Source organism: Bemisia tabaci, chromosome 6, assembly GCF_918797505.1.
Source record: "Bemisia tabaci chromosome 6, PGI_BMITA_v3".
Lineage (NCBI taxonomy): Eukaryota > Metazoa > Arthropoda > Insecta > Hemiptera > Aleyrodidae > Bemisia > Bemisia tabaci.
In genome coordinates this window covers 25589031-25602982 of record NC_092798.1, presented here as the reverse complement: position 1 = coordinate 25602982, position 13952 = coordinate 25589031, and the positions used below count along the sequence as shown (strand labels likewise).

The following is a 13952-nucleotide window of genomic DNA, read 5'->3' as shown; positions in this document are numbered from 1 at the left end:
ATTTTCGTGATCTACGACCCGTGATCGGTGCTCTTCACAATGTCTCAGGTCTGGGTCCGACATCATGGGAGAATGCAATAGTGTATTTCCTTCGGAAAATACACTAATTATGAAAACGTCGTCATACCACCATGCAGTCCTTCCCAACAAAACATACTATCGATCAAAGTCACCATGCCTCTTGGTTGAAGACGAATAAGGAGTCACCCTTCAAACAGTATTTAAATTTCACGGTTTTAAATGGCAATGAACATTCCAAAACCGAATTTTAAAATATAGAAGTCAAATGAAAGAGAAGTGGAGGTTGCTACAACTAAGCGCAAGGAGGGAGGAGTAAAAAAACCAACTGAAGTTTCCTTTGAAATATTTTAAGTGTATACTTCTTTCCATTTCACTTAAACATTTATAAAAATAAGTATAAAGTTGAATTATACACAATAAAAATAAGCTTTTAATGCATACCATGTACATTTAATCATACTTATACAAGTTATAAATCTAGTGTTTATTAATAAAAGGAGTTCATGCAAAACACTGATTCTCAGATGTGAACCCCCACCTTAAAATATCTGTTTGGAAAAAAAAAAAAAAAATTGAGGAATAAACACGAGCTCATAGTTCAGCCTTTCTTCATGAGAAGATAATGCGCTTATTATGATGGGCCTTTCCAAAGCAAACAGATAGCCTCATTATTTTCGAGTAAAAAATTAAAAAAAGGTGTGTGATGCTTTAAACTACTGCCTAGAGTTGTGACATTTTTGAAATGTTTTCAGAACTTTGGAAGGTATTTGACAAAATAAATTTAAAAAGTTAAAAAATTAAAATGGATAAATACTGCTGAAAATATTAAAAAAATGAGTATACAACACTTTAAATGTCTCTGCCTGTGACACATCTTGAATACAAAAAAAAAAAAAAAAAAGAAAAAAAAAATTACTGTTTTTACTATTGGGGGCCGTTCATAAATCTCGTAATGCACTTAGGGGAGAAGAGGGATTCTGAAGGTTCCTGTGGTGCGATGAAGGGAGGAGAGGGGTGAGGGTCAACCAAACATTACATTGTAGGTACAGCCAGAGGGACTCAGATTAAAAAAGTGCTTAGGTAAGCCATATAAGAAAAGGAGATATAATCTGCACAAATTAAAGAAGTCGTCAGGTTCGAGCTGATGAATAATTTCTCTTAGAATTTTCTGTGAAGTTTTTCTACTATAGAACGTAGAATCAGTGAAAATACTTTCATTCGTTATTCTTTAAAAAACTAAAAAGTGAATTTTGATAAGTCACGAAGGAGGTGTGTGGTTTGTTAATTTAGCCGGCATTCTCTAAAATTCATGTAATATGGTTCTTCAGGTTGAATCTACATTTTGCTGTGCCATTTCTTCTGTTTATGCTCAAGACAGTGACGATTCTAACTATTACTTTTCATGCTCTTTTCAGGAGGGGGGGTGTCAGGTCAGAGTGACATCACATAATTCTTGCAAGCGGGATCTGGACTTGCATTACATGAGGTTAGGGAGAGGGATTGAAAAACCGGAGGGAAAACATTGCGCAGTTAATGAACGACCCCCGACCCCTTGACATACTGAAAAATTAATTTTACTTACTTGGCAACTCAGCCGTCTGTTATCAATCAGGTTGTATTATTTCACCGAATGGGTCAATAGTCATGTCACAGTTTTAAAATCCCATTTAACTGAAATATTACTTAAATTCTTCTAACATTGAATTTGTGACAAAATCTGGGGCTACACTCTCCGTCTACATTATTGATTTTTACGATAGCCAGAAAAAGAACTCTTTTTTACAGCAAGGATTCTCAATTATTTCGAAGTGCCATCTTGGATAAAATTTTGGAGGGGAAAATTGTCCTGGCTGACGAGACTGAAGAGAGAGAAGTTGACTTCAGCACTTGTCAACTTGTTAATATTATCTGCTAACAACATTATGGAAAATCAGTTGTACACAAAAATTTTCTGATTGAAATGATGACAGGAGAGAAGGCCTGCCATTAGAACCAAAGGTTGGCAACCATCTCCATGAACATTTTTTATTAGTGGATTGGCACCACAAGTCCGAGTCCTCACCCACTCAGGAAGTGTGACAGAGGACCTACAATCTTGATCCTTGTACTTCCTCTCAATGCTTGAGCAAAAATGGCAGATGTTCTGCTGCTTTCTACATGGCGTAGATTTTACTGTGAAAGTATGTCAGGCCAAACATGCTTGCAACATTCAGATTTTCATTTATTCCACATAAATAAAAGAAGTTCATCATTCATAAACATGGACTCAAGAGTTTTTTATATCAGAGTATAGCAATTGACAACCCTCTACAAGCCTCAAAGAAAATTTTCGTAACTATAAGTACCAATAGAGTCGTTAAACAGGGGCTTCTTGTGAGATTGAAAGCTACATTACAACTTCGTTTATGTGATCTCCCAATTTTTTTAAGAAAGACATTTGGGAACAAGGCAAATCCAGCTGGTGGCAAGAGGTCAATTAAAACACTTACAAGCTCAAAATTACTCTCAGTTGTCCATAGAAGTTCATTGCATCTTGGCTATAGGATTTGTGAAACTAAGGAGGTGGTGTGAACAGAATAATTGCAAAGCAATTCCTGAAAGAAAAAAGGAATAAGTTTCTACAGCCAACCTAAAACTCTAAGGAACAAAAATATGAAACATTCCTAGTAGCACACAATAAAACTTTTTTTGAAAAAAAAGATTTCATAAAAATGATGAAATAGACTAACAAGAAAATACCATGTACATTTTTTTCCAGGAAAAAACATAAAAATTTAGCTTACTGTAGTTTTTTTGTATCATATTACTGACGAATTTTTCACTTAAAAGTCTTGAATTCAAATTGTTGCAACCTCTTTTGCACACAATTTTCTGACTCGAAAAAATTACCTGTTTTAAATTTTCTTCATGAGTTCTCTCAAGGGCTGTGCTACTAGGAGTGTCACCAATATCAACGCCAACAGAACTGATGTGACCTGCGGACTATTTATTGAAATTGATAGACAAAGATGACAAAAGGGATATGGAGGGAACCTATTGGTGGAAGTTGGAGGTTGCAATGGACAAAAAAGCAGTAGGTAATAGAACAACTACCGGCAACCCATGAGAAACCTGACAGTTAGTCAAGCATCTTCTCCTTTAGTCTATAAAAACCATACATTTAAACGAACAGGATCGCTCCATACCCCCAAAGTCTTCTTTGTCTATCAATTTCAATTATCAGCCCGCTGGTCTAATGGGTTATCCTTTGAAACTAGGTTACAAGAGAGGCAGCACCTAGTTCTAAATGCTTTCAGTTTTATGAGATAACAGGTGAAATGATTTCCACCTTTTGTATGATTGACAGCTTTGCAAGCTTGTGAATAATTATGGAGACTTTTTCCATGCGGTAGAAATTACGTAGAATAACATAACTCAAAAGTTTATTTTAAAAGTAATTTCATTTCTTGAAAATTTGTTTCAAGCATCCCTCTTTAGGACACAGGAACTGGAATTTGACTTCTAGCTCGAAGTCAAAGACTCATTCTAAAAGTGGCCGCACCGATCAATAATGCTTTTTCATAGACAACTAGAGCTGTTTTATAGCTGATTGACAGTTATAGCTACTTGGTAGTCAATACTTAAGAGTTTTGAAACTTCAAGGGATATTTCATCTCCATGATACAATTTTTAAATTACTACAACAAAAGAAAGAAATTTCAGAAAAGCATTGAGGAAATTAAGAATTGTCAACAAGGCTCAATCAATGATTCCCAAAAGATGAATCATGGATGACTCCTAGAATATTCAATTATAGAATTATTTTCAAGACTTCTAATTTATTTTAAAATCAACAATGAAAACTGCTTTTAACGGACAAGTCCAGCACTGAAAGAATAATTGAGGCGTTGGGTGCAGAAAGGGCACTTAGAATCTCCAAAGTTGATTTATACATATTTCAGAGACTATTGGGAGAGCTCTCTAACAATTTTCATTTAAAGCATTGTAAAATCACAGAGAATGTTCAGTAAAATTTTCAACAAATTACATACATTTGCCTTGATCATAATGGATGAAGCGTTAACGGAATTTCTGAGACACCGCAAGCAAGAATTGCCCTTTCTACAATCCGCACTTCAACTCAAGCGCCTGATTACAGTGCTCACTTATGAAGAACAGCAGTAACTGAGCACTTCTCTAGAAGTGGGGACCCACAAAATGGAAAAAACAGGCTTACAGTGAAAATTGCAGGAAAAAATCATGGTGCATTAAGTCTGTAACATTGGGTTAAAACACACCCACCATAAAGAAAGTTCTTCTTCTACAGCGCTCTTTTACACAAATTTAGTGTGAATCATATGTGTATTCGAGAAAGATGCAGAATTAATGTTGTTCGGCCACAGTGAGGAATGCTGAATTGCTGAGGTTTACTTTACGCATTAAAATTCAGTACCTTGATAAACACCACTATTTCAGAGGAGCAGAAAAGAGTATAATTTCTTCAACTGCTAATAAACCTCTTAAACGGTAAAGAAACACTACTTGACGTAAGTAGATCTGATATTCTTTTTTTCCAATTTTCTTCACCATGTCCAATTTTCAGAATTTACAAAATGCTTTATACATTAAATCATACAGGAGAACTATTAAGACATTACAATTATTGGACAGTGAAGACAAAAATACAGTAAAAATTAACACAACAGCAGCATCACAAAATGAAGATACATTAAATTGGTCTAAAATGTTTAAAAATTTCATCATTCAGAGTTTTGTTCACTATTAAACGCGGTAGATTCTCTAAAAATAAAAAACAAAAACAAACTTAAAAGAATAGTTCAGCGGAAAACTAATTTTACAAACATAATACAGTTTTTGGTCTGATGATGTCACATTTCACCTACAAAAAGTTTTAAGATCTAAGAAACTTGGTAAATTGCAAGAAACAATGAGAGGAGTGCTAACTTATGAGAAGTGTTTCCAGATTCATTGGAAACAAATGCATGAAACCCTGGAAAAATCATACAACAAAATGAATTTTTTCTTTCTTTTAAATTAACAAAGAAAGAGAGCATAAAATAACAAAAAAAATTTGTCACAGCTTTGAAAGCATCAGACTAAATTTTTCTTTTCTGTCGAGTACAAAACCAATTAGTTGCATAACACAAGATAAAACAATGAAATGGAGGTACGACTCGTTTAGTTGTTGGCAGCAATACTTAAGTAAAAATGTGAAAAATTCAAGTTTCGTTAAACATTTAGTTTTTGCAGAGCACAGAGCGATTGCACTGATAAAACAAAAGTGATTTATTAAAAAATAAAGACACGGAAAATATTGGTTTTATGTGCCATGGTGTAAAATTTTAAGTGGACAGTTCTTCACAAAAGAGCGTTTCTTTTGTTCTTCAAGCGAAATTGAGCATAGCACAACGGTTGTAATTTTTTAGGGATACAATCACAAAATTCTTCGGCAAATAGGTGACCTTGGAGAAAATACAGAGGGTGGTGGCAAGTGGAGGGATTTACATCTCTTTCTCACAGCAAGAAAATACAAAATTTTAAAGAATAAATTTCACAAAAATTGAAATTGATTAATTTTCTTTTGAATTAATAATATTAAAGCCTTGGAAGTCCGGAGGCATTTCAAATGATCTTCCTGCTGATACAGCAGTGAATCTATCGTAATAAGGTGCTATACACAAAATGGGGGCACAAGAGAAATTTAGCCCAAACCTAACATCCAGACCAAATGAAAACATCTGCACCGTGGGAATATTTTAGGCTTGGGAGACCACGTGACTAATCCTTTTCTGGATAATATATTTTACTTAAATATGTACTTCCATTGCTGGAACTCCCAGGAGATTTTTCTTGCAATGGAGCTCGAGTATCAATGTATCACAAATAATCAGGATACATAAGTATGTTGAAGACTGAACTGTAGAAAGAGTGGGAGATGAGGGTTGAGGGGAGAAGGGGTGTTGAAAAATTTCAAAAACAAAAATCACTGTTTTTAGACGTTGCGAGGACCTTCTGAATGCATCCCAGAAATGTAAAAAAATTTCCATCTTTGCTCTAGTCACGTTGGTATGAAGCAGTGTATACAAGACAGCTGTAGCCTCATTTTCATTAACTGATAGGTTAATGTACATTTCTGAGACGCGACTTTCGAAGGTGACTGCCTCGCCGCCACCTTCTGTATTTTCTCTATGATGAGAAACTGCCAAAGACAACTTCGTCTATGATGAACATTATTTGTAGACATCAATTAAATCCAAGAAAAGAGTTTGAACAAATTTTTTTTATCAATCCCTGTAAGAAAAGATGCCCATCTGTCCGTTGAAAAGAGCTACACAAGAGTAGTAGGTAGTACTCGTTCTAACTCAGTCACTTACATATGCGTAAAAAAGCAATTTTCTAGGGACATGAGACAGAGTATTGCCTTTGAGTTCAAACATCATCACAAAAAAGGGGAAAACCTAAAAAAAGATTGATTCACAGGTTATGAAAATTGTGAGTGTCAACATATGCTACTGTTACCGATAACATATTTAAGGAGAAAGCTACTTGGAATGAGAGAACTCTCCAAAACCAAAAAGAGTCATGCTAAAGGCTTTAGCTATGAAGCTATGAACCTTGTTGGCCTAATTTTGACCTCTTGCAAAATTATTGTAAGTTCTGTTGAGTCAATAGGGCTGCAAAACTTTTTACATTTGAAGCTCAACTATTGGATAAAAAATGTTCTCTGATCAAATATACATATTGAAAGAACCTAACTCTCTTAGAGCTTAACTGTCACTAATTTTAAAAATCTTTAAATTAAAAAGACTGGAAAAATTGCCTCAAAATCCGAGCATGCTGTTAGACATTGGGCATCTCTTATATCAATAGTCATGATTTCCAAAATTTCTTAATTTCATATGGACACAAGCACCTATGCAGAAAAAAGGGAATCATTTCTAGTTAACAAGCAAACAATTCAAAAGATTAATCCAAATCTTTGTAGAAAAATTGGAAAAGAACTTAGCTGTAGCCCTTGCTAACAACATTTCAGAACTATAATCTCCTTTAATTTAAAACATTTTGATTCCAAGCATTCCAAAAACAATTCCAAGCTGGATAATTCAAAATTATTCATGGTTAATTCATAGGTACCTGTCAAACACATGTACCTACTTGATGTACTTGAGCAATATCATAACACATTGCCAGAATTGTGGGTAAGACCGAAGGAAATGAGTTGGAAAAACTAAAACAGGTAACAAAACAACTAACGGAGACTTTGTTTCCGAGAGGAAAACTCAGCCTGAGATATTACGTCCAAGAAGACGCCTCCATTGAATTAGAATCCGCAGGCCTAATGCTTTCAATATTTTGACTTATCAATGCTGTTGCTTCACTAGTAGCTTGACGAATGGCTTCTTTATATTTTCGGGATTTTTTCTTCTTATTATACCTCGACTGCAAACAAAACACAACAAATTTGTTACAACTTACTAAAAGTAAAAAGAACCTGTACCAGCTCCACTAATCTGGCAAATCTCAATTAAATTTTATGAATGGGAGTGCATTTACACAAGATGAATTGGGCTAAAGCATTAAAGCATGCCAGCAACTTGATTGTAAAAATTATTTCTGGCTTTGCTGGCACAATAAGACAAGACGGAGCCTGGTGTATTACATCGATTTTTGATGTCTTGTCGCAATGGTACAAATTATAACAATCAGGCCGCACGCTCTGCATGCTTCATTGAAAAAGTGAGTGTGGGTTTCACTATTTTTATTGATTATGGAGGCTTTAATGCATGGCCAGATTTTCCGTTGATTACTGTGATCTCTTTTTGAATTAATTCATTTAAATTATGCAGAGTTAGACATGAGAAAATCAAACAGAGCCTGAATAATTAAGAATACAACAAAACACCTTTCAATTCCGAAGCTGTTAAGGAGCTACTCAATTTTAAGAGTCTCTTTACTCGTTCACTGCAACGGTAATATGCGCCGCTGCGCCACACCAGCCTGACAGGACCAGCGCTTACAAAACCATTCTTAACTTATTTTTGCTGAGTAAAGAGTACATCTTATCATCAGATATCAGAATTCCTCGTTACACCAACGTCCAAGAGATAGCGCTTCCGCTGCCTTGGAGCAATATCTGTCATACTTGCCAGTTTTTAGTGCTCTCAACTTGCCGCAAAACATGAGGCAAACTGTAGCGCGGCAGGACCAACCATTGCCAGTCCCTGGGGACCGGCGCGGTGGTTAATAAGATAAGCAAACTGATGTTGACAGACTAGCTTTTTGGAAAAAAGAGAAAAGTTAATTCACCTTGTATGTTTCTAGGAAAGGTGCGAGTTGATCACAGGACATCACAGACGTAGTTGAGGAACCAAACCATGCAATGTATGCTTGAGCATCACTTGCATCTGGCGTGGATTTTGTAATACTTAGAACCTGCACAAAAAAACAAAAACATGTAGTCTATTTTCTTACTGCTAGAGTCCTTGCTCATAGGAGTATTCTTTGAAAAATAAGCCAGATTTAATACAGATTGTACAGAGTGGCCCTCATTGAGGGTTTTTAGATAAAATCTGAAGGCGACCTGCTTCAATCTCATGATAGAATGAGGCTAGAGAGCATTGAAAATTAGGCAAATCGCACAATTAAAAATTTTACAGAGTACAATAGTCCCCAGGTCGTGGTGATCTAAAAATTCAAAAGCCATTCAAATAAAATTCCTGCAGCACTTTCTATTGCCAACCACTTCATTATTTAGAGTCCATGATTTGTCTCATTATTGGCAGCAATGAAGTAGAAAATCAAAGTGCTGTAGAACTTTACCAAAGTGACCATAATCTGATAAGTTGTCTTGGTTAATGCTCATTGAGAGTTTGAATTATGCCGTAACTGTCTTTCTATAAAAGTATTTCTCAAAATTGTAATTTGGGCCAGTAGCATAAATGCAATTTACTTGAACCAATTTACAATTGAAACAATTTACTTTGTACCCATGCATGAAAGGATTATCTTTCATTAATTTGCTACTACTAATAATAATACCACTACTAAGGGCTACTAAAGTGTTTTGAATGCGTTGATCCATTAGTACAGCTAGTGATTGGTTATTCCTCTAATTCTGTAAGAGGAACAAAAATTCCTTTTCCTTGGCTGTGTAAACTTGCTACTTAAGTAATAAAAATCAGAATCAGGCCCAGAATCAAAACCAAAAAGAAGTCATATTCTTAAAAGATCATCTTAGCACTGACTAGAAGAAATGAAAAAGTTATGTACCTTGCCTGGCCACCAAGGAAATCCATGGATTTTGCCCCAAATAATATCACCTACAGTTAACTGACAGCCTTCCACAGTTGTACAGGATGAAACTGTATTTTCTAAATTTTTAAGCTGGCCTTCAATTGGAGGAAATTCCGGATCAGGCTCTTCGGATGAATGACTATTAGGACTCGAACTTAGCTCATTGCGTGTTGTATATGCGTTAGCATTCAACCGCTTCAAATGAATGGAGAGCTTTTGATGAAGGCAACGCTCCTTCATTGCACTATAGGTCTCTGGGCGATCTTCCTTCCTTCGCTTCTTGTGTTTAACTTTGTGTCGATGTCTCCGGTAATAGAGAGCTTCATATGTAGGTGATCGTCCAGATGGAGAACTGACCAACATTTTCCTTTTTGCTTCTTTTTTAGCTTTTTTTAAAGCGCGCTTGGCTGCCCTCGTGACAGTCTTCTCACAGTTTGCACTTTCTACTACAGCAATGGACTGTGCTTCATTGCTTTCTTGAAATCCTGGAATATGAACGACAATTCAAGTGAGAGAAAATACTGAGAACTGATCACAAATGATAATCTTTACAAACAGAAGGGTAACGCTGATCAGCAAATAAATTTATACTTTGATTTGCCCAACAGTTCAACTTAGATCCTGCATGCATTTTGAGCACTGATTCAGAGAATAACCACTTTTTTTCTAGATCAGTTTGGTTTGACCAGGAATAATCAGGATTCTCCCCAAAAGTTGACCTTTTCCAAAGAAAATTTCATTTTCCAGAAAATCTGAGCATTGACTAAAAAGAAGCAGGTCCATGATCAGAGTTTACGGTCGAAAATTCAAAGGGAAACATAAATTTCATGCCGGACAAATTTTCCATTATTTTCCTAATAACAAGCTTTTTCTAGTTAATTGCCTTCTACCCTCCATTTACCACCATGTAATTAAGGCTTGATTGACCGTTCTGAGTAGGAAAGGATAGGAAAAATTCCCTCGCATCTAATAAAGATCAACCTAGCTAATTTTTGCTGTTGAAGTAAAAAATGACCCTAGTTTTTTTCCAATATTTTTGGAAAACTAAATTATCAAAAACGAGGAGTTTGCTCTGAAAGTTCAATTTTCCGAAAAACTGATAGGTGCTGGGAAAAAACTACTTTCATTTTCCGCTTCAGCAGCAAAGATTAGGTGTGCATAGTCCTGACATACACCAGAAACAATAATTTTCCCAAGACGCCTGTTTTAAGCCATAAAATGAAATTTGAACACTGCTAGAGCTAAATTTCTGTTGTAGTCGAAATTATTATTTTACACCATCTCAGAATATTTAACGCTCTGTTCAGATTTGAGTGCTGTGATAAAAATAAATGTTTACTTTATGGATGATAATTTAACCCCAATCTCCACTGAAAAGTATGAGAGGAATAACAATTTTTTTGCCACTAGGAGACTTATTTCTGTTTCTCTCCATGTAGCTATGAAATTGATGCGCTACTTGCAAAAGTATTTTGAATAGAGGTTTCAGGCTCCTTGAGGAAGTATATATTTTTAAATGAGAGCTAAATTTTACTTCAACTTACCTAAACTAGAGTGTGCTTCAATATCGACTTCTGGTTCACTCTCACTCGGTTCATAATTTACTTTTGAAGGAATCTTAACGACAGTACCCTCTCCTTCTGTTCCAAATGATATTTTGATGACCGGAGTTGTGCGTGTTTTGCAAAGTGCATCTTCAAAAACACTTTCATCCCATAGGTCTTCCATAGACCCGACACTCCGTTTCTTCCGTAACACCATTTTATTGTCAATTGATTCAGAGTTTTCACCGCCCTCAACTCCCATGACACAGACTGTTTCTGCATCTTCCATTGTTTCATCTGGTTCTGTTACAGGAACCCCTTGAGGCCTCATCCAGATTTTTCCATTGACTACAGGTTTGATTTTATTAGCTAATTTTGTACAGTTCATCATATTTGAAATATCACTTGACTTAACTCTCGAAACTTTTGGAATGAGTAACGGCAACAGAGGTTTGGAATTTTCACTTTTTGGCTGATTATCCTGTTGGCTTTCAGCAAAAAGGGATCTTGGACTCTTTTCTTCGGGGGAAGACAAACGTCGATCAGCTACTGGTTGAGGTTTGTGCGACTTTGAGTGGTCAACATTTTCAGAATTCTCATTGCAAATTCCGCGGCATTTTGAACATAACACTTGTCGTGGTCGTAATCTAACTGTCATTCTTGTTTTGCCTCGTGTTGCACCTTTACTCCTGCTGAAACCATTTATGGGCAGTAAGTTTTTGGCTAGGGCTGATTTCTCTTGAAGATAAGTACATCTCTGGCTAACAGAATAAAGCTTCTCACTTTCTTCCTCTTGTTTTGCTGTCAATGGAGCAAAAAAACTGGTCGATGCATTCACACCACATGGGAATTGTCTGAAACAAACAAATATTGTGAGTCAGATTAATGGTTGGAGTGAGGTCAGTTGAATAGTTCGGAGAGTTTTCGTTACTCCATTTCCCCTTCGAGTGCAACATGATTCAGGATTTTAAAAAAAAAAAAAAATACCTCAAATGAATCTTACTCTTGGATAGACCTCTTAAACATGTTTTTGAGTCTCTATTCCAAAGTAAGAATAGTTTAAAAGATGTGATTTTCTTATGTGCCTCGCAATCTGTTACTACCTTGCCTTTGAATGACCTGTGTTTTATGACCGATCAGTCATCATGGTTTGGCTTGTCTGAAGGTTTAAGCGAGACTTAAAGTGGACAAGTTTCTTTTAAAAAAAAAGAGATTGGGTTTTGATTAAGGTACGAAGTTTATATTGGGCTTGTTTTGAGGCTCGCAGTTACCTCCATTACAAACAAAATGAAATTCCAGAATGAAGTGGTACCCGTCCCCCAAGTTTTAACTTCAGTGAAGCTGCAGCAAAAAATACACTTCTCCATATCTTTAAAATGTTCATCTGTTGTATAGCAAGACCTAAGGAGGGTTCTCTGTTGAAGAGATGATATGAACTATTTTTTCAGTGAATTTTGCAAACTTAGCCTTGTTCTACTGTCTTCATCTCAAAACAATCAGAATCAAGCTTTGAAACCAAGGATCAGGTCTGCATATTGGGACCAAACAGCAAATCACGTCTTGAACTATTAATTTTGAACACTTCATCAGTCCATCAGTGTGCACTTGTTTCAATAATCAGGGCCAAATTTACATTTTAAGCGCCCAGTGCTGGAATGCGGAGAGGTATTGGGTCCCAGATCTCTTACCTTTCACATCAAAGAGATAGTGAGTAAGTACTTGGAAAATGTTATAGGTTTAACACGTAAGTACCGAAGTTGACGTTTTTGAATAAATTCAGTAAACTTTTGTGCCCCTCAGTCAGAATGTAGCACTCTGAGTTATCACGTATGTAGCCTGATAGCAAAGCTGGCAGTTTTACCTGAAGCAAGAACATCAAGTCAAGAAGGGAAAGCATAAAAATGTGTGTTATTTTTTATAAACATAGACTTGAAATGCAATTAAGACAGCGCGCTAGGCTTGACCTTTGGCAGGAGGGGCGAGAGAGCTAGAGGGTAAATTCGTGCCTTCACCTGAGTTTCACCTCCTGATGTACATGTATTACGCCCGTGTGACACCCATTGTAAGAGTATGGCTGCACATCTGATTTGCCCGAGGGTGTCTCTGATACCTTGAATTTCCCGATACTACATGCAATCCAGGCTGCCTACCTTTCGTATTGCCAAAAGATCATGATGCGCCATCCAGATTACGTTCTACGTTGATGTTTGATAATCTTACGGTAGGTGGTATGTTAACAATGAAGAAAAGCCAGCCGTCTAGAAATTTCTGCCAAAATGGTCAACAACTTAGAATTTCACTTGGCTTCTACTGTTTAGAGGTTAGATTGACAACATTTGCAGCTAACTACAGCTCATGCAACCACAGAACGTGAAAAAGGTGCTACAATGATGACCTCTACAAGAAGTCGCTGGCTAGGGCAATGGGGGTGGTTGACGTGCAATATAACACGGTCTCAATTTTGAAGGATTACCAATGCTTAGAAGCCTTGTTATCTTAGATAGTCTAGAACGGCAGAACATTCAAGCATAATTGGTACAAAAGCGAAACCATGCAAGTAATGAGAGGTGCAATACGTTCCACAGTGAGCCTAGTGTCGTGACACACGAGGGTGCCAGACATGGGCGGGGCTCGCAATCAAGCCTGACCATCTGGTACTGGTTTCAGATAAGTTATATCATTGAGAGACATCCAAGCAACGTTCATAAAGGATTTTTGGGCATGAAATCAGAGGATTTCAGCAGTTTCAAGGCCAAAGGACCTGTGAGGATGGATGAGGTTCTGGGACATACCTATTAGTTGTATCCATAAGAACTCCTTGGTAAATTCTGCTTTCATGATTGTAGGTAACAACTAACATATCCTTGAGAGCCTCATCAACTTTCACTAACACTTTAGACCCTTTTAAAAATTTTACATCATTCTGAATTTCAGCCATGTTGGCAAAGAATATAATGAAATTTGATGGATTGTTGAATTTACAATGTAACATCATCCAACAATCAGATATGAGGGAATTTTTTGGGGAATATTTGGATTTCTTGTAATCCTTGAATCCCTCCGAAATATACACTATTTCATATCATTATCGAT

At 36.3% G+C, this 13952-nt stretch overlaps 1 protein-coding gene across 1 annotated transcript; it reads right to left on the bottom strand.

The window, feature by feature from the left end:
- Positions 1–352: 352 nt before the first annotated feature.
- On the bottom strand, positions 353–13857 carry LOC109042485 (uncharacterized). The gene is made up of 5 exons (XM_019059251.2): positions 13652–13857; positions 10860–11713; positions 9292–9800; positions 8329–8454; positions 353–7461 (listed from the first exon to the last, which is right to left on the bottom strand). Exons 1-5 carry the CDS (start codon positions 13852–13854, stop codon positions 7315–7317), a joined length of 1839 nt encoding a protein of 612 aa, XP_018914796.2. The 5' UTR covers positions 13855–13857; the 3' UTR covers positions 353–7314.
- Positions 13858–13952: the final 95 nt, after the last annotated feature.